A 19,642-nucleotide genomic window follows, 5' to 3' on the forward strand; every position below is an offset into this window, starting at 1 on the left:
ATATAACGCTGGTCCTCTGTCAGTTGCACTGGCTGCCCACTGAAGTCCGGACCCAATTGAAGGTGCTGGTGATGACCGATAAGGCCCTAAAAGGCTTGGGTCCAGGATACCCGAAGGAGCGCCTCCTTCCCTGTATGCCTCCCCGCCACCCCTTGAGATCTGAGGCGGGGGCCCTGCTCCGGGAGCCCTCCTTGAAGGAGATCTGGAGGGAGTGTCCCCGGAGTGGGGCCTTCTCTGCGGTGGCGCCCCAACGGTGGAACACGCTCCCCAGAGAGCTTCGCCTGGCGCCAACGCTTTATTCTTTTCAGCATCAGGTGAAACCCTTTTTCTTTCTTTACTATTTTAATGTTTGTTTGGTTGTAACCTGGGTTTTTATCTCGATTGCTGGATGCTGTGCTGTTTTGCTATGTTATCGTTCTTTCTGTAAGCCATCCCGAGATGTTGAAGCGGTGGACGAGGTATAAATGTTTTAAGTAAATACGTAAAGAAGGCCGGAGACCCTCCTGCCTTGCTGCTCTGCTGCAGAACAGGCGCAAGTCCCATCCTGACAAGAGTTCTCCCGCTCTCCAGTGACAGGCCGGTCCAGCGCGGAAATGGTTCCTGACTGTGGCTGAACCCGCCGCTGCCGGAATATGCAGCCGGGGGGCCCTCCTCCCAGCACACAGGCAGCCGGCCGCGCCGAGGAGCCGATCGCCACGTCGTGCAGCGGGCCCGCGGCCGGGAGGCATGGTGACAACGTTCAAGATTGCCGTGCTGGGTGCTCAAGGGGTCGGGAAGAGCGCCATCGTCCGCCAGTTCTTGTACAACGACTTCAGCGAGGTCTGCGTGCCCACGAAGGCCCGCCGCGTCTACCTGCCCGCTGTGGTCATGAATGGCCACGTCCACGACCTACAGATCTTGGACTTCCCGCCCATCACCTCTTTCCCAGTAAACACCTTACAGGTAGGTGTCTCCGAGGACCACTCCGCACCTGTGTTGCTCCTGCTCAGATGGCGGCAGGGTCCGCGTTCGTGTGCGAGGTGTGCAGGGCGAGGGGGGCCAGCTCTCCTCCAGCCCTAGATAGCCAGTGTCAGGGCCTCTCTGCTAAGGGCAAGAATCAATCCCCAGGACCCGTAGGGAAGACTGAATCACCTTGGACCCCGGCGTTTTTATGGGTGAGATCACCCAGGCCCCCTGCAGTGACTTAGGACAGCCTGCTCCCAGGTCGTGGTTCTCGCCGCCAACTACAAGCTTTTAGAAACGTAGAAACAGAGAGAGTCAGAAGGGGCCTCCTGGGCCATCTAGACTGACCTCTGGCACCAGCCAGCTCCGCTCACGACATGCCCTCCATGTGCACGTCCAGCCTATCCTTGAACACCCGCACCGGTGGGGCCTCAACCACCTCCCGGGGAAGGCCATTCCACACCCTTGGGGTCCCGACTGTCAGGAAGTGCTTCCTGGCATCTAAATGGAACCTGGGTTCCCTGAGCTTTGCTCCACTGGAATGCAGCTTTCCCTCCACTGCAGGGGGAAAAAGGTCATGACCCGCCTCTGTGTGCCCCCCCCCCCATGTACTTGCATGTCGCCAACAGATCCCCTCCGAGTCTCCTCTTCTCCAGGCTGAAGAGACCCAGTTCCTTCAGTCTCGCCTCATACGGCTTCCCCTGCAAACCGGCCACCAACCCTGTGGCCCTACGCATACACAGAGTGTTTCATAGATTCTGAGTCACATGGGCCCAGCAGATGGGCAGCTGATGAGGAAAAAAGGGGAGCGCAGTCAGAAGAAGGTGAGAAATCTGCAGAGGGGGCTCCAGACGATGGCATTTGATCGCAGGAGGTGGACAGAAGGAGCACTGAGGCACAGGGGTCACTGAGGGGCTTGGCGTGCAGATGAGGGCGACTGCAGTGCTGCGAACCTGGCAGCCTCGCCAGCCCTGGCTGATCGGCAAGACAGCAGCACGGGCCGCGTCTTGCGGGCGCCACCAGGTCCCACTTCTTAAAGTATCAGCAAACGCCAAACAGTAACCTGGCTCGGGATTTTGGGGCGCTTCCTGAGAAAGGGGTGCAGGTTTGATGTTATAACACAAAGGCACATAAGCAACCCTTTCCTGCCAGGATTTAGCTGAACTTTCCCAACACAAGCTGCCAATGTCTGTGAGAAGCACATCAGAGGCTGCAGCTGCCTGAGCCAGACTTCAGCTCACACAGAGGCCCACTGGCCACCCGTGAGAAATCCACAAGCAGGACACAGTGCAATAACACCCATGTTCCCCAGCAACTGGTGCACCCAGGCCCACTTCCTCTAATACTGGAGGAGGCAAGTAGCCATGAGGACTAGTAACCATCCATAGCCTTCCCCTCCATGAAGTTTCTCCTTCGCCTTTGAAAGTCATCCAGACTCGTGGCCACCATAAGCCTCGTGGAGGCAGCTTCTGCAATTTAACGTGGCGCGTTCCTCTCGCTTCACCCCACTCCCATCGGTGAGGTTCTTGGATGCCCCGACTGAGTTCCGGGCCTGAGAGAAGGGAGACGAAGCCGCATGCATGCACTGGGTGGGGGGCACTGGGAGGACCCTCCCCTCCCAGTCCCCCAGTTTCCGTGCTCGTCAGGAGGTCAGAACTGCTCCCTGTCAGCACGCCAGAAAGGGGTCAGCCACAGCTCAGCTGCACCGACTGACCCCTTCAGGTTCTGCCGTGCTGGAAGAAGGAGAAAAAGGTTTCCTTCTCGTCTTCTCTGCTCCAGGCACACATTTGGTTTGTTTGTCTCCAACTGATTTTAAGAATGAAATGTTCCAAAAGGAAAAGATCAAGTGCTGCTTTCCCTTTTGCACACTGGCAAAAATGGCTGCTTGGCAGTTCCGAAACCGCTCGCATTGCTTCCGCAAACCTCCAGCTCCAACCATTCCTCATAATCAAAGGGCCTGATTGTCGTACATGCTTAAGTAGAAAAGAATCCCACAACTCCCAGCATCCCCTGCCAGTGCTGTCGAACCTGCATTGGGTTGTAGGATGTTGATCATGCACAGGAGTGGGGGGTTTGTTCTGTCTAAGCATGGAGGGCCCCTTTCTGGCTGAACATGCATCGTACTGCAGGACTTTCTCTGAGGAAACCCGGGTCGGATTTTGCTGTACTTGTTTCATCCGTCAGCAACCTTTTCGTGACCCTTAAAATCAACAGTTTTGGGCACGTCTCTAGCTCCACGCAATGGAATGACCGGCCCTTCCACGAGGCCAGGAAACGCTCCCACTCCTCGGGCATCTTTTGGGGCCAAAGCTTTGTGGCGATCGTAGTCTCCACGCCGAGGCTGTGGAAGGGTGAGAGGACCTCCTCATCTTCCGGAACGGAGGAGGATGACGGCACGGATTTGCGTGTGGAGGAAAAAGGTCAGTGCAGGCAGATGGGGATGTGGCAGAGGAGCGATTAACTAGAACCCCAGATGGCTGCAGCGCACTGCGCCGGGTGTGCATCTCCGAGCCGAGGAGGGAGGGAGAGCAGATGGAGCGCTCTTCTCGCGAAGCGTCTTCAGAGAGACGTGCGGATTGAAGGGGAACATCCTCCTTTTCGATTCATGGATCGCGTGGATACGCAACCCTGTGCTTCGCAGCGAAGTCCAGGCCCTTTAGAACCAAGCCTGCACCCGGGGGCCACCAGCTCAGGGTGCTGGCCACCTTAGGCTCACAACAACCCTGAAGAGCGGGCCGCATGAAAGCCAGTCGGGTGCTTGCCATGGGTGCAGCCCCCAGGAAGGACCCACTGACAAGAGCCAACTGGGTTTGCTTCCCCACTTCTCCATGGCAACATTCTTCTCCCATCAGTCAGCAATGGATGTAATGTATGCAATGAATGTGAATATATTCAAACAAGTTTGCATGCAACCTGCGTGACCAGATTCACGTGTGTTTGCGTGTCCGCATGTGTGTTGTGTGCAATATACATGCCAGGTGAGGCAGGGGCGGGGCTCCCTCCACTCAGAGTGGTTTGCATCCAAACAATGCACAAGGAAGCGCTTTCATGCTGAAGCGTGCAAATTTAAGTTGCAAGACTAAAAGCCAAAACATCTTAAGCATGGAATTCCAGTTCTCACTGGGAAGGACAAGAGCAGTGCAGGAAACGGCTTTCGAATCGATGTCTTCTGGGGCCGCCTGTCCAGGAGGAGAGATTGGATGTGCCTGTGATGGCCCAGAGCCACTCTCTCCAACCTCCAGAAGTTTTGAACTTCAACCCCCATCATTCCCAAGCAGAATAGCCATGCTAGCTGGGGATCATGGCTGTTGCACTCAACCCTTCTGGAGGCCTTCTGGTTGGGAAAGGGGAATTCAGCCAAGGGTAGAAACGGGCTGCGTCTTGTTCACTGGGACAAAGTTAGAAAGCGGGAAATGTTCAAAGAATGGGCAAACTTGCCCCCCCGAAAGAAACTGCATGCCAGTGCAGGGGCCACGGCGGGCTTTGCCTCGTCCTGCTGAAGTGCATGGCCACTTCTAAGAGGCAATGAAGGCTGTTTTGCTAGTGAAGGAACACAAGAGGTCCTCGGTATGTGTGCAGAGTGCAGTCTCTGGCTTGCTAGGGAAGCACACGGGTTCAGGCAGCCCTGGGCTTTCAGCACCGGTGGCAACCGCAGCGGCAAGCAGGCGAGTGGCAGGGGACGGAAGGCGAGCCCCGCGCAGAGACAGGCCCGGCCGTTCGCAGGAGCGGGAATCCCTCTTCTCTGCGCCTTGTGTGCAAATGCAGATTCCCAGTAGAGGCGCCGGTCACCCGCCTGTCTCTTCTCTTCTCTACAGGACCAAGCAGGAGACACACGTGGCTTGGGGAGAACTCCAGCGGGAGGGGGAGAATGAGCCACTAGCGGTAACGGAGAGGCAGCGAGCAGGGAGCCTGCGCTGATGTTTGCCTTTTGGACAGCTCTCACCCCAGCCTCGCCCCCGTTATTCCTGCCATATGCACGCTGGAGGGGACGCGTCGCGGTCCCAGCGTGACTGGCTGATTTCCTCTGATGCTGCATCTCTCTGTCTGTCCTGGCTTTGCTTCCCTGGCTCCACAGATGGCGTGGACAGGCAGCCTGGGAAAGGCAAGCCATCGGGCCGGCCGGCCGGCTGCAGAACCCGCTGCGCTGGAGAGGCAGCCGCGGGGCCCCAAAAGCAAGCAGACGGGGCGAGAAGGCAGGCGGGATTCCCATTAGAAGTGACACAAGGGCAGCTTCTAGTAGCTAATTCGCCTTTATTATGAATGAATGATTTTTTTAAATTATTGCATTCGTTCCCTGCTCTCCAGCCAAAAAACTCCCAGAGCAGCTTATGTGGAATTAATAAGGCAGTTTCTGCCCACAGGCTGACTGTCCAAAAACATGGTATACGAGACGGGGAGGGGAGGAAAGGGAGAGCCAGGCACCACCTTCCGCACTTGCACGCAAGTGTGGCTTGGCTCCTCTCCATTCTCTGTGGCCTGTGCAGCCGCTGCCGTTGTGCGTTTGAGAGGGGGGTCCTCCAGGAGTCCAGAGCCTGGGAGTTCCAATTTCTCAAAGCACCCAATAACTTTTCTTGTGCGCACATTGGATCCATGCTGCATCCTGCGTGAGCAGCAAGGCTGGCCTTTCCCAAGGGCAGCGCTGTGGTTGCCTCCTGCAGTTACCCCTTGAAATTGTTGCTGGGTGATATTTTAACTCCCCCTCCCTTCCTCTTGCAAGGAACCCAAAGCAGATTACAAGGTTCTCCCGCTTTCCATTCCATCCTCGCAACAGCAGCCCTGCGAGGTAAGCCAGGCGGAGGGCCTCGGACGAGCCCCTGAGCTTCCTCTCGGAGCTCCCCGGTCCCACACGGAGGTCTTAGCTTCTTCACTCCGTGTCCTCACGGTTGCCGAGAACCCGTGCAGGGCTGCTGTAGGAACGCACTGATTTTGCTCCATCTGTATTTTCTGGAACCTTTCATACCGCTGATGGGATCTTTTCTTCCCCCATTGCTGGAACTTGCATTTGGAAATGTTTGTGCACATTAGAGAGATAATTCTGCATACTTTATCCTGTGCAGGGAAATGTGCGCTTTGGTTCAGTGGTTTTTCTCCTTATTCTTTTATAACTAAATTTGCATAACATTCTGGCAAAATTTTAAGCAAGTGGTCTGCAAGTCCATGCCAAAAAAAGTGCATATAGTCAAGGCTGTGGTTTTCCCAGTTGCAATGCATGGCTCTGAAAGCTGGACCATAAGGAAGGCTGAGCGCCGAAGGACTGAGACCTTTGAATTGTGGTGTTGGAGGAGATGCCTGCGAGTCCCTTGGACTGCAAGGCGATCAAACCGGTCAGTCCTGGAGGAGATGAACCCTGACTGCTCTTTAGAAGGCCAGATCCTGAAGATGAAACTCAAATGCTTTGGCCACCTAATGAGAAGGAAGGACTCCCTGGAGAAGAGCCTAATGCTGGGAGCAATTGATGACAAAAGAAGAAGAGGATGGCAGAGGATGGGGTGGCTGGATGGGGTCACTGGGGCAGTTGGTGTGGGCTTGGGTGGACTCTGGGGGATGGTGGGGGACAGGAAGGCCTGGAGGAATGTTGTCCATGTGGTCGCGATGGGTTAGGCATGACTTCGTGACTAACAACAACAGTCTGCTGTAGAAGCTGTGGTTGGGATTTATACAAATCAAACTCTTAGAACCCCACAGCCCTAGTTTCTGGGGATAAATCCATTCAGTTTCTCTAATTTTTCATTTTGGCATCAATGTACAAACTAATGCTTGGCTATTTCAAACTCATATTTCTCCAAATTTGGCAAAGGTATTTTCCAGGGAAATTTTAATGTGTATGCAAAATGCATATAGTAAGGAAAAGTGCTCACAATCATGAATCTATTTTTTAAAAAACAGCATTCAGAAGTGTATTCTGCTAAGAAAACCAGGCAAACCTGCTGTACATTAGGCAAAATTGCATATAAAAACATGCTCGGACAATGCACACAAACAGTACAATTCAGAGAGCCAGTGTAATTAGAATTTTGAACTGGGTTTGAAGCTTGGGTTTGAAGTTCCCAAAGTAATTTTATTTAACCCTCTCTCTGGAAAGTAGTTTGCTCCTGTCTTTTTCCTTTCCTTTTCTTTCTTTCTTTTGGAGAAAACATTGCAAAGGTCAAATTTTGTTACACTAGGGCAGTAGCAAGGGGTGCCAAGGTGCTGCTAATTCTGCCTCAGGTACCAGTACAAGCCCTGCACATTTGCTTTGATCCAGTATCTTACATATTATTCTGCAATTCTCCCATTTTTTTCATAATTGAATCTGCCTCAACTGGTGGAAATCCTATATGGGACAAAGCCGCTGGATTGGGAGAGACTTTTACCATGAATCACTGACACACTGCCCATCATACCTGTGCAATCAGAGGGACCAGAAGCTTATTTTGCAAGCAAAACTAAAGCTTAACTTTGGCACCTAGGCCTGATTCTGTAGCTTATACTATGCTCTTGCCTGCTGTTGTGTCAGTGCCAGCTTCAAGATTTGAGGTTCTCTTCAGATATTTATTAAAATTGTATATGCCATCCAGATTAGCCAAATGGCTTTCTGAATGGTTTACAATGAACTGCTCTCTTGGGCAAGATACTCTCAAAGGGTCCCCCTCCTTCAGTGAGTCTGGGTTTCTCACTGGCATCTCGCTCTTGCTCCCCTCCTGTTGCTGCTATCATCATCATCATCATCATCATCATCATCATCATCATCATCATCTTATAGGGTGTGGAATGGGCTTCCACGGGAGGTGGTTGAGGCCCCATCGGGGAGGATGTTCAAGGATAGGCTGGACATGTACAAGGTAGGTGTGTCATGAGCGGAGCCGGGGGTCAGACTAGATGGCCCCGGAGGTCCCTTCTGACCTGCCCTGTTTCTGTTTCTATTTTCTGTACCACCTTGTTCTTCATGCCAGGAACCCAAGACAGCTTCCCCAGCCCCCCACTCCTCTCTGTTTTATCCTCCCAACAGCCCTGGTAGGTTCGGCTGAGAAGCAGGGACCGGCCCAAAGGCACCCAGTAAGCCTCAAGTGGGACTAGAACCCAGATCTTGTGACTGCCAGTTCAGCACTACTGTGCCGCGTTGCATGTCCAGCCCAGGCCGCAGAGCCCACCACCAGGTGGCTCACAAGGCTGTCCTCTCCGCGCCATTTACCATCACAACAACCCTGCAAGGCGGGCCAGGCGGAGGGGCAGGCTCGGCCCTGCTGTTGTGGGAAGGGGAGAAGTGACTCCAGGGAGTCTGTGCTGTGGAATCACTGACGCCTTCGACGCCTCTCCGGGCCTGGGCGCTGGGGGGGCCATGCGCAGCGCGTGCCCTGACACGCCCCCCGTCTGTCTTTCAGGAGTGGGCCGACGTCTGCTGCAGGGGCCTGCGGAGCGTGCATGCCTACATCCTGGTGTATGACATCTGCTGTTTCGACAGCTTCGAGTACATCAAGACCATCCGGCAGCAGATCCTGGAAACCAGGTAAAAGCGCAGCCCCAGGGCCACCCCGTTGGCCCACCGCAGACGGGGCGGAGAGGCCGGGCTCAGCCATGGCATTCCTCGGGCAGCGCCCCCTGCACTGGACACACGGCCCCCGCCCACCTTTTGCCCAGGGCCCCCGCCCTTTTGCGCGCATCAAGGTCTTGCCCCCTCTGCCGCTCCTCCAAGGAGCAGCGCAGCTGAGCTGACCCCCCTCCTCTCCCTTTTCGTCCTCACAACACCCCTGCGAGGTAGGTTAGGCTGAGCGTGAGTGGCTGGCCCAAGTCACCCTGGGAGCCGAGCCGAGAGACACCGAGGGGACCAGGGGCACCCCGTGAGTTTCCTGGCCCAAGCAGGGACTAGAACCCAGACCTTCTGGATCCTGCCCGCACTCAACTGTTAGGCATGCTGGAGAATTCCACAATGGACTGTGGCCCACAGATTCTGCAGCAGGCTGGCTTTTTCCTTGCAGACTCATTTCTCCCTTGTGTTGCGTGTGTGGGATTTGCACTATTCATGTGCATTTAATGTGAATGCACACCTGTGGCGATGCAGATAAGTGCAAGCAGAAGCAAAGGCTGGGTTTAAAAATTGGCTTTCCAACAAACAGATGATGGGGGGTGTCCAACCATCCATGGAATGCTGACGGAACAGATTTCATGGAAGCCTTTTCTCCCGCCGAGCGGCGATGCCGAATGCGAGGCGCCGCTTCGCAACATGCGTTGCAGCAAGGAACATGTGCAGCCCTTCCAAAAAGAGACTGGCGTCCTGCCAAACAGCAGCTCAGCAGGAGCGTGAACGGCTGCGAGCGGCGTCCTCTGAGGCCCTTCCCGCAGCTTCACTTGCAGGATGCTGGAGACAGGCGGCGTGTCCTCGGGGTGCAGCGCCTGGTTTGCATGGGCCGAGAGGCAGCCTGCGGTTCCAGTCCCCGCTCGGCCATGGAACTCCCTGGGTAGCGTGGGCCACTCACTCTCGGCCTAGCCCACCTCACAGGGGTGTTGTGAGGATAAACATGGACTATGCAGGCTGCCTTGGGTATCCATGTATTTGGCACACTGCCCCTCACCCCGAGGCAACCGCGTGGTCAAGCCAGGGAAAAGGCGCAGGGCAGAGGTTCACAGACGCCTCCGGGGCAGAGAACCTCTGTTGACGAAGAAAAGGCATGGCTTTCCCCTGACGGGTCCCCTGGCCATCGTGGCTGGGGATGATAGCATCGGTACTCTCAAGGGCCACTGCTGTGAGCAGCAGCAGCTTCCCACTGACCGAAATTCCTGTGAATGCAGTTCAGCCCAGTGAAGTCAGTGCACTGGACCAGCGGGCTGTGTGCCTTGCACTGAACATGCCAAGTCTAGTGTCTACTTTGACCCCCCATGGCAGTGCTGGTCCAACGCTCTGGAGGGCACGGCGGCTCCCCCCGCCCACCCCCGTTGTCACCCCCCTTGCCCTCCTCCTGATCCTGCTTGAGCAGTGGACAGCCATGGGGCAAGGAGGCCATGGCACCTGGTCCCCAGGGCCACAGGTATTCGGGGCACCTTCCCAAATAGCAGGGGCGCGCACCCGTGAAAGGAGCGGCTGGCGCCTCAGAGGCTGCTGGAGGAGGAAGACGGAAGCCCCTGCAGTGGCACTCCGTGATGGAGCCCGCTTCACCGGAGACGGCGTGGAGGGATTTGCTCCTGGGCTATCAGGGAGAAGACAGTCGTTCCGGCTCCCTCTCTGGGAGCGAAACTCGAAATGTGGAAGCCGAGACCAGGAACCGTGCGCAGGGACCTTGAGCGAGGGGAGGAGAACGGTTTGTGCCTCCCGGTTGGGCCTGAGCAACCGGGGCTCCAGTCCCCACTCAGCTGAGAGTCAGCTGGGCGACTTTGGGCCAGTCACAGTCTCTGGCCTGCGTCACGGGGATGCTTGAGGGCAGACAGGGAGATGAGGAGGGTCACGTGCGCCACGCCGGAGGAGGACCCTGGGCAGGTGGCTCCGAAAGGAGGGGGTCCCGCTCAAGAGCCCGGGGGGAGTTGATCCGGGCAACACGCTCCGGGGCCCCAGGAGCGCGGCTGACCCGCCTTTCCCGCACAGGGTGATCGGCACCTCGGAGACGCCCATCATCATCGTGGGGAACAAGCGGGACCTGCAGCGCGGCCGCGTCATCCCGCGCTGGAATGTCTCCAACCTGGTGAGGAAGAGCTGGAAATGCGGCTACGTGGAGTGCTCGGCCAAGTACAACTGGCACATCCTGCTGCTCTTCAGCGAGCTGCTCAAGAGCGCGGGCTGCGCCCACTGCAAGCACGTGCACGCGGCCCTCCGCTTCCAGGGCGCGCTGCGCAGGAACCGATGCGCCATCATGTGAGGCCCGCGCGGGCCCGGCCCGTCCCCCCGCCCCACGGACCCTCGCAGCGCCCCCCGCCGCCCCTCAGTGCCTTGCCGCATGCCCGCTCTGGATCTTTCCCCAGGAGGACCCCCTCCCCAGGCCTGGCCCCTGAGCTGGAGGACAGTGCTACCTGCCAAGTCGACCTGCTGGAGAAAGCGGGGACGGGGCGCCCGGTGCCTGGTGCAGCCAGGTTGGCCCCATGTGGGATTTTAGGGACCGCTCTGTGGATGATGGGAAGGTGACTGACACAATGGGGGGCGCAGTGCGCTGGGCCCCCCCATGCACGTGAAATCCTGGCGGTTTGCAGTCGCTTGCGCCCTGGCCTGGGGCTGCCGACGCGGGTGGTGTGGGCAAGGAGCGGGAGGCTTAGAGGGGCCCGGACGGAAATGAGAAATGGGGAGGAGCCCTCCCCGGGCCTCATAGCGGGGTGACCGCTCGAGTGGTTGGGTGGCCTGGGAGGACGGAACAAGGCTGGGAGCGAGGGCATCCCGAAAGCGCGATACCTCAGGGCACGCGCGCGTGCAGGAGCCGTGAAGGGCGGCATGTCCATCGCGTGTGCAGAAGCCCCCGGCCGGCCGCACCAGCCCCTTCCTGAGCTCGCCACATCCCTTCAGATGAATGGCGGCAGCGGGGGGGGGGGGAATCCCCAGGCCCACGATCCGCACATGTGTGCAGGGCGTGTGTTGGCTTCATTCACCTGTTTTCCGACACGTTTTACACGACATTCTGGCATGTACCTAAAATAATCCACTATGACTGAAGCAGCCCCGAACCTGGGAGGACTTTCAGCGTACCCGTGGCAGGACGAGCATTTCTCCGTGGCTCGGCACGGGATGGTTAGTTCACAAAAGCAAGCCTGGGCGGAAGGGTCCCTCTTGCTGTGCCTCTTGCCCATGCTCCTGGTTGCCTCAGCCCACCATATTTCGTCCTGTCCAAGGGCTTAGAGTGACTGGCCATTGCTTCCTTCATTATTTTACTTATCCTCGCCTTCGTTCCTCGTTACAAGCAAGCCAAGGTGACCGACAAGGCCCATTTCCTCTCCATTGGCACCCTGCAAAGTAGGTCAGGCTGAGGGGCAGGGGCTGGCCCAGTCCAACCCTCTCCCCACTAGGCAACACTGCCTCTCATTCACTGCAAGGTGTCAATGATGCCATTCTAAACTGCCTTGTTTAGACACACCTTATTTATTTCAGTTTTATATTCTGTTTTATTTTATAGCCGAGGTTCTTGTTCCCTGTTCACCCAAAGTGAACTGGAGTGCTTAGACCTCTTCCAGACATCGTGTCGGTTCCGGTATTGCTTAGGATGGTCGTGGCTCTTACTTTACAGAGACATTCCTCTGTTTCAGGGGTGCAGCTCAGGGGGTGATGCCCCTTTGGGGAAGCTCTTGAGGGCAGCATGGGTGGGCGGGGCCAGGGGGCAAAGGGGCGGAGCCATCACACCCCAAATACCAGCCACTTAGAGCACTTCCTGAAGCAACTCTGCCTTGGAGTCGGTATTTCAGCTTTTTAGGATGGGGTGAGTGTACCAAAGCCAGGAGGACACCCCGTCCCCAGAACGGCTGCTGGCTGGGGGAGAGGCTGGTGCCGGAGAAGGCCGTCTGAGGGCTGGACTGGGCCCTCCGGCCTGCGGCGCTTTCCTTGAAGGCCGTCTTCCTTCTGCAGGATCCAAATCCGGAGCAAAACCCTAAGACGGCGGAAGAGGCGGGCCCGGAGCTGCCCATCCCACTTAGCCCAACTGCGCTGCCAACGCTGCAGGACCCGCTGAGCTGCTCCCCGGGGTCAAAGGACGCCAGGAAGCATGTCTCCATACGCAGGATGCAGCGAAGCAGCACGGGGGGGGGGGGGGCAGCTGGACCCCTGCGCAGTTGGCTGGGCATTAAAGCATCTGTGGTGCGGAACCATTTTTGGCATGGGCCACAGACCCTGCCTGGAATGTCCAGCCTTCCACCTGGAGGGGCGGCTCCATCCCCTGATGCTGAATGCAGCGAGGTAAACCTTCGAGGCCGTACCGATTCAGACTTTGAGGGTGGGTGGGCTGTTCCCAGCAGGCCACCACTAAGAAAGAACTCCTTGTGTCTTGAAAACCGGCTTGTCCGGAGAAGAGTTCCAGCTAGCCTTCTCCCTGAGCTGCTAGCATTCTACGTGCATGGTAATTCCTGAGTTTTGGAGTGTTCTGCCACGGGGGTTGCCACCGACAGCCGGAAGTGGTGCTCTCTATGCACTCAGGTTGACCAGGAAAGGGTCTGTCCAAGACTTACCTGGTTCCCGTCTCTCCAAAGAAAGCAACCCGGCTCGCCTCGAGGCGTCATTTGCTCCCCATTCCAAATGAAAGCAGGGAGCAGCATAGGAATCGACTTTTGGATTCTGGTGTTTCTAGAGTTATACTAAAATCCCCCTGGGCAAGAATAATCTTTATCATGTTGGATACTCATTTCCTCTTTTCTCTTTCTTTGGGATTGGTGCATGACATGTGAAATATTTCTTAGCATCCCAATCAGATGAATTCAGATGAATTGAATCCAGGCACGGACTGTTTAGGATAAAGCCATTCCAGTGTATCTCCATGCGGGCAGTAACTTTCTCAAGGCTTCTTTTTCAGTTAAGCAACCCTGTTTGACTCACCCATAAGAACAATCCTATAAACAGAGGCTGAATTCACACATTATCCTTTTAGGGTGCATAACAAAGCTGTTTTCTGGGTTATACTTGAAAAGGAAGCCTGTGCAATAGGGGGTGCAGAACCTCAGCCGGGGGGCCAAAAGCTGGGCTCCCCATTGGCGCTATGGGTCCTTAAATGTCCCCACCTCTTTCCCAGCCCACATCCCCTTTCCCAGCCATGCCCACTTCTCCCATGCACAGATCTCCGGGTCGCTTCTCATCTCTTCTGCAGCGTTTCCCTCATTCTCAGAAGTTGAAACGCCTCTCCAAAGGCACAGGAAGCTGACAGCAGGAGCTCTGAGCTAAAAGGGGCTGGTATTGCTTCTCCGCCTCGATGGAACGTGGGCTGCTGGCGTCTCTGAAGCAAAGCTGGCTCCTGGGCTGGAGCAGCTTCCTCAGCACTGCTTCAAAGCTGAACATTCGTTCTGGCAGAGGCCTGTGTGGAAACAGCGTTTCCCTGCCCGGGTGCTGGAGACCGTGGGTGGCGTCATGCACTGCGACAAGCCAGGGGGGCTTCCTGCCCGGAATGGCCCCTCCGAACCCTGCCGTGGTGTTTCGGCACGGGACGTCGGCCTTTGGAAACCGCTGCAAGGAGCAACGGTCTGGTTCTTCAGTCCCCATGCTGCACCTTGGGTTCTCTGGTTGTCCAAACCTAGGCATGAGGGGCACCATGACCCTGGTATGCCTCTACCACAGAACCCCAGGGAAGTGTGGCAGGTTGGGGGGCTGCTCCAGCCATCCAGACAGGGGGGCTGAGGGGACATATGCCAACAGCAGGAGGACTGGGTGCGGAGGGTGGAGACCACCTGGTGGTCTGCCAGGCACATGCAGGCAGAAGCCTGTGCACCATGGAAGCCGTGCGGGTCGCTTGTGATGTGTGAGCCCGGACAGTGTCCCTGAAAGCTCATGCTGGGATAGATTAGGGTGCCACCAAATGCGGGGCGGCTTTTGCTGCAGTGTGCAGACCTGGGTACCCCAGCACAGCGGCTGTGAAGATAACTGCGGTTTAGGATGCCACCTGCACAGCAATTCAGGTGACATTCCTTGGAAGGAGGTACTTTGCTAGAAACACCAAGGGGGCGATAGCTGTGTCCCTCCAGCTTTAAAGCTGGCTTTTCTGGTCCCTAATTCTCAGGTGCAATGCAAAGCAAGTGACGTGATTCGCAGAGCTGGGCTTACAGGCCTGTCTTTCCCCCTTGTCTGGCTCTGCCCAGGTGTGTGTGGGGAAGCTGATCTCCCTCCTGGACTCCTCCACCCCATAAGTAGAGATGAGGATGGTGCTGGGACAGAGCTGGCCCGCCATCCTTCCCACAAGAGCAGCAGACACGGCAATTGGGCCGCCGAGTCCAGATCGGCAAATCTGCCTTCTCCCCCAGCCCACTGGCCCCCTCTGCAGGTGTGGACTGCACTGCCCATCACACCCAGGCCAGTCTGCTGGGGATGATGGCAGTTTTAGTCTGACGGCTCTGAAAGGAGGAAAGGCAGCAGGGGATGGTGGGAAAGGGCTGTCTGCTTCTAACCCAGCCACACGAGCCCCGGGCTCCTTTTTCAGGGAATGGGCTGAATGCCCGGCAAGCAGGCGGTCACGGGGAATGGCGCGCTTTGGTTTGACATTCTTTTCCCAAGATCCTGAAGATCCGGAACGGAGGCTAATAATTTTCTAGCTCTGCTCAGTGATCCTACACATGACTCCTCAAGAGTAAGTCCCAGCACATTCAGGAGATTACTCCAAGGTAAGCATGTTGAAGGTTGCCACTTCAATGATTCCGTTTCGTTCTGGGATTTCGTTCTTGCTGGGAGGCCGCCGGGGCCTCCCCCAATCTTGTAAAACACCCCGTTATGAGCTGGAGATGAAATTAAAAGAAAAATCAGGCACGCTTCTCGCTGTTCTCTCACTCAGCGCCTGTGTTGTTCTATCCCCATTTCAGACCACACCTCAGTGAGCTACTGGGGGTCAGGCCAGCCCCTGGCAGCCCCCTATCTCCCCTGCCAAAATTTCCCTCCAGTCTGGTAGCACAGCCAGGGATCAGAAGGGCAAACCCCAAACATGCCAGGTTAGGGGACAGCGTAGGGCCCCAAGGTTGGTGGCCGGTTTGCAGGGGATGCCGTATGAGGCGAGACTGAGGGAACTGGGTCTCTTCAGCCTGGAGAAGAGGAGACTCAGAGGGGATATGTTGGCGACATGCAGGTATGTGAGGGGGTGTCACACGGAGGTGGGTAGGGACCTGTTCTCCCCTGCAGAGGAAGGCAGGAAGCGCTCCAACGGAGCAAAGCTCAGGGAGCCAAGGTCCAATTTGGGTGCTAGGAAGCACTTGCTGACAGTCGGGACCCCAAGGGTGTGGAATGGGCTTCCTTGGGAGGTGGCTGAGGCCCCATCAGTGAGGGTGTTCAAGGATAGGCTGGACATGCACATGGTAGGCATGTGATGAGCGGAGCCGGCTGGAGCCGGGGGTCAGTCTAGATGGCCCAGGAGGTCCCTTCTGACTTGCTCTGTTTCTGTGTTTCTCTGATCTACACTTTGCAGGAATGGAATGGGGACTGGCTTGGGGAGAGAGGACATAGAAAAGACAGCTTGGAGCACCTAGAAGGAGAGGAAAACTTCCATGCTGCAACACTTTGTTGCAGCTCCTGACTCCTGTGCTTCTATAAAGTTGCCTTGTGCGCTTGCCTGCTCCTCGTTCTGCTGACCCCACTCTCTGCGTTGGGTCACGTGTGCCCAGTTTCCAGCTGTGGCTGGTTTCCACCCAGCTGGGCTGCCCCCGTCCCCACAGAGCGTGGGTCATGGGAAGTGCCCCCGCTGGCTAAGAGCCACGCATCCCTTGGGGGAGCAAGAGGCAGCGCCAGCCCCGGGCTTCAGGGCCTGTGGGCAGATGTGACCGTAGCCTGTGAGTCGTCCCCCCATCCCCATCTGCTGCCTTGCAAACCCCCTGCCAGCCCTGCTGACGTGGCTGGCAGCCAAGGAGGATGGGGGTTGTAGTCCACCCCATCGGGGGGAGTGCCGGAGCTGGAGAAGCTCCATGCCAGCTCGGCTCGCCCCGCCTGCTTCTCGGAATCCCTCACACAGCTGCAGCGCCCCCGCCTTCCGCTGCACCCCCTTCCTCAGCCGGGAGCCACCCCCAGATGACAGCTTCCACACCCTCCCTACCAAGAGGGGCTGTTGACTCACTGAGATTGCTGCTTTCCGAGCTGCCCATTTCAAGACAGATTGCAGCTGCAGCGAGAGAAGTCGGCTCGCACACCACAACTGCAGCGGAAGCAAAGGCCGCCCCGTGCAGCCAAGCAGCACCTCTTTCGTGGCCACGCTGGGCTCTTTTATTATTGCTGTTCTTACTGCATGTATACCTCCCCTTCTGTCCTCTTGGGAGGAACCCAAGGGGGCTTACCCAGGCCCCTTCCATTTATCCTCACCACAGCCCTGTGGGGTTGGCTAGGACGCAAGCATGTGACTGGCCCAAAGTCACCCAGCGAGCTTCGTGACTGAGTGGGGACTGGAGCCCAGATCTCTCAGTTTTTCCGTCTAACACTCTAACCACTGTGCCACACAGCCTTTGCTCCAGAAGCATACCCCAGTGTACAGCAGAAGGAGAGGGGAACAGATAATCTACCAGTAAGTCTGTGGCTGATCTTTAGTAGGATTTCTGATAAGGATTTCTGACTCCCCAAGTTGTACCAGCAATTAAGAAGTTTCCCTCCGTGGATTAGCAGTGTGTGCGTGTGTGTGTGTGTGTGTGTGTGTGTGTGTGTGTGTGTGTGTGTAAGAGGGAGAGGGAGAGGGAGAGGGAGAGGGAGAGGGAGAGGGAGAGGGAGAGCTTTGTGAATGGACAGGCTGGGTGGGGGAATAAGGGAAATTTTGCGTGTGGGGATCCAACACAAACCCCTTGGTTGAGCTTATACTTCTAGGCCCCTTAACCCTTTTTTTAAAAATTGTTCGTTGTGAAAAAAAACAAAACAAAACAAAAAGGCACACCATTAAAGAAGAAAGAAAAAGGAACAAAATCAAAACATTTCATTTTTGGAATAAACTGGAAAAAGTGCCATGGCACCAATAACATAGATATTACATGTCTCCATATGTTGGCATATAGCAGAACAATAACAGCCTTGTTGAAGACGATTCTCTGTAGACTTCAGCAAAGGTATCCCAAATAACCATGTTATTCAGCTGCAGAGTATGCCTAAAGGACCCTGTCCAGAGATTGAACATTTCATTAAATCTTCCACGGATTTTTTTAGTGCAGTGTTGTAATATGGGCTTCCACGGGAGGTGGCTGAGGCCCCATCGGTGCGGGTGTCCAAGGACAGGCTGGACATGCACATGGTGGGCATGTCGTGAGCGGAGCCGGCTGGAGCCGGGGGTCAGACTAGATGGCCCAGGAGACCCCTTCTGACTCGCTCTGTTTCTATATTCCTATGTTTCTGATACCAGTCTTCCAGCTGTCAAAAGGGCACAGAAAATTTATCTGCACTGACCTTGTGTTAAATTCCAGGAGATGGGTGTGCAATTCAGAGGAACATGTCCGGCCTGGAATATTGAAGGACTCTCCACTCTGAGGGTACGGCCCAAACAGGTGAAGAAGAGACACGTTAGCACTAGTGCACCTGCAAGAACTGCTTGAGCTTGTGTCAAAAGATGCTCTGGGACCCAAGACACTCAAACATCAAATTTTGCTGAATTAAGCTCAAAATTCAGGAGCTCGGGAGAAGCTGGGCAAGTTGGATGCTCTGCTTCCCTATTCATTCTTAGTTGAACCCGTGCTTCTTATTTATCCACCAGTAATAAGGACCCCGAGGGTGTGGAATGGGCTTCCACGGGAGGTGGTTGAGGCCCCATTGGTGCAGGTGTTCAAGGATAGGCTGGACAGGCACAGGGCTTCCCCTGCAAACCGGCCACCAACCTTGTGGTCCTACACTGCACTGACTCCAACCTGGCTATATCCTTTCTGTAATGAGGGGCCCAAAACTAAGCAAAAAACTCCCATCATCCTGAGCCAGCATGGACAGGGGCAGCTGTTTTGTATCCGAAGGATCTCAGCTTTGGTTTAAAACGGTGGACGTGCCCACAGCTTCCTGGAACCCTCCTTTCTGCCGCCAAGCGCTGGTGTGGCAGAGCAGGGGCTTGGAGGACCGACCTGCTGGGACCTTCTCATTCGCGGGGGCACTGCTGTCATTTGCTCCCCGGACCTCCTTCTGAGCAGCAATTCTCACATGAGCTTGGGGGAATGCAGGGCGTATATACTTGCGGCTTCCCTGCATCTTCCAATTGCCGGTTCAAATTCTAAGGACATACCTGCCTCACCTCCTCCAGTGCAGCGCTTTGGATATTTGAAACAGCATCTCAGTTCTCCAGATCAGGCAATGCTGGGAGGGGCACAGATCCGGGGTCTCCAACAAGCCCCCCATCCCAGGCAGCCCTCTGCGTTCACTTCCAAAGTCACATTTCTAGTGCAGGAGGGAGTGAAGTAAAGTGCAGACACAAGGGTGGCGTTTGCTAAAGCAGCGGGGGGCAGGGGGGTGCTCCGGCAGGACCCATTTCCTTGCCTCAGAGCACTGGAACTCTTTTAAGTAGCTTCCCATATGTAAAACTTTGTCCAGTATAAATCCCACTCCAAAACACATCACACTGACAAATCACTAGCTGGCATTTTAAGACAGAAACCCTTCTTTATTGTATGTACAGAAGGTCTTTCTGTTACTGAGAAACATAAAAAATTGAGTTAAGATTTCCAGACTTGATTATGCTTTTCATTCCTCCCGTTGATCATGAGACAGTAAATTTCTAGCCCTCGGAGTTACATATACAACACCCCTTTGTTTGAATTTTCATAAAGTTCAAAGCCATTGTGTTTAAAAGGCCCCATGTACTGATCTCCTATCAGTTCTGCCAGGATCCATGATTCCTTGCACTTCGCACGGGTGGCCCAGTGAGAACCTTCTCACCTCGTCCAGGGGAATTGGGACTCCTTAGAGCAGGGGTGCGCAACCCCAGACCTGAGGGCCAAAGGTGGCCCTCGGGAGGGCCAAGGGCACCCAGAAAGCCACTCCCCCTCATCTGGCCCCACCCCTTTCCAACCCCCAACTGTTCCGTGGTTCCACATCTTCTGTGGAGGCTTTTCTCCCTCCTAAAAAGGTGAAAAGGCCTCACCAGTTGCTGGTGGCAAGAGCCTTTGGCTGTAAGGTGTTGTTATTTCTGACCCA

The 19,642-nt window shown here is 55.8% G+C and overlaps 1 protein-coding gene across 1 annotated transcript; it reads left to right on the forward strand.

Moving 5' to 3' along the window:
* Positions 1 to 726: 726 nt before the first annotated feature.
* RASL10B (RAS like family 10 member B) lies at positions 727 to 10,766 on the forward strand. Its single transcript, XM_044456155.1, has 3 exons — positions 727 to 942; positions 8,304 to 8,428; positions 10,496 to 10,766. Exons 1-3 carry the CDS (start codon positions 727 to 729, stop codon positions 10,764 to 10,766), a joined length of 612 nt encoding a protein of 203 aa, XP_044312090.1.
* Positions 10,767 to 19,642: the final 8,876 nt, after the last annotated feature.

The sequence above is a fragment of the Varanus komodoensis genome, unplaced genomic scaffold (assembly GCF_004798865.1).
Source record: "Varanus komodoensis strain SLA01 unplaced genomic scaffold, ASM479886v1 scaffold81, whole genome shotgun sequence".
Lineage (NCBI taxonomy): Eukaryota > Metazoa > Chordata > Lepidosauria > Squamata > Varanidae > Varanus > Varanus komodoensis.

Bases quoted from the DNA above. Each gene is read 5' to 3' on its own strand.
- RASL10B (XM_044456155.1), top strand. From the start codon at position 727: ATGGTGACAACGTTCAAGATTGCCGTGCTGGGTGCTCAAGGGGTCGGG. The intron at 943-8,303 runs GTAGGTGTCTCC...TCTGTCTTTCAG, and splicing joins TCCCAGTAAACACCTTACAG to GAGTGGGCCGACGTCTGCTG. The intron at 8,429-10,495 runs GTAAAAGCGCAG...TTTCCCGCACAG, and splicing joins CAGCAGATCCTGGAAACCAG to GGTGATCGGCACCTCGGAGA.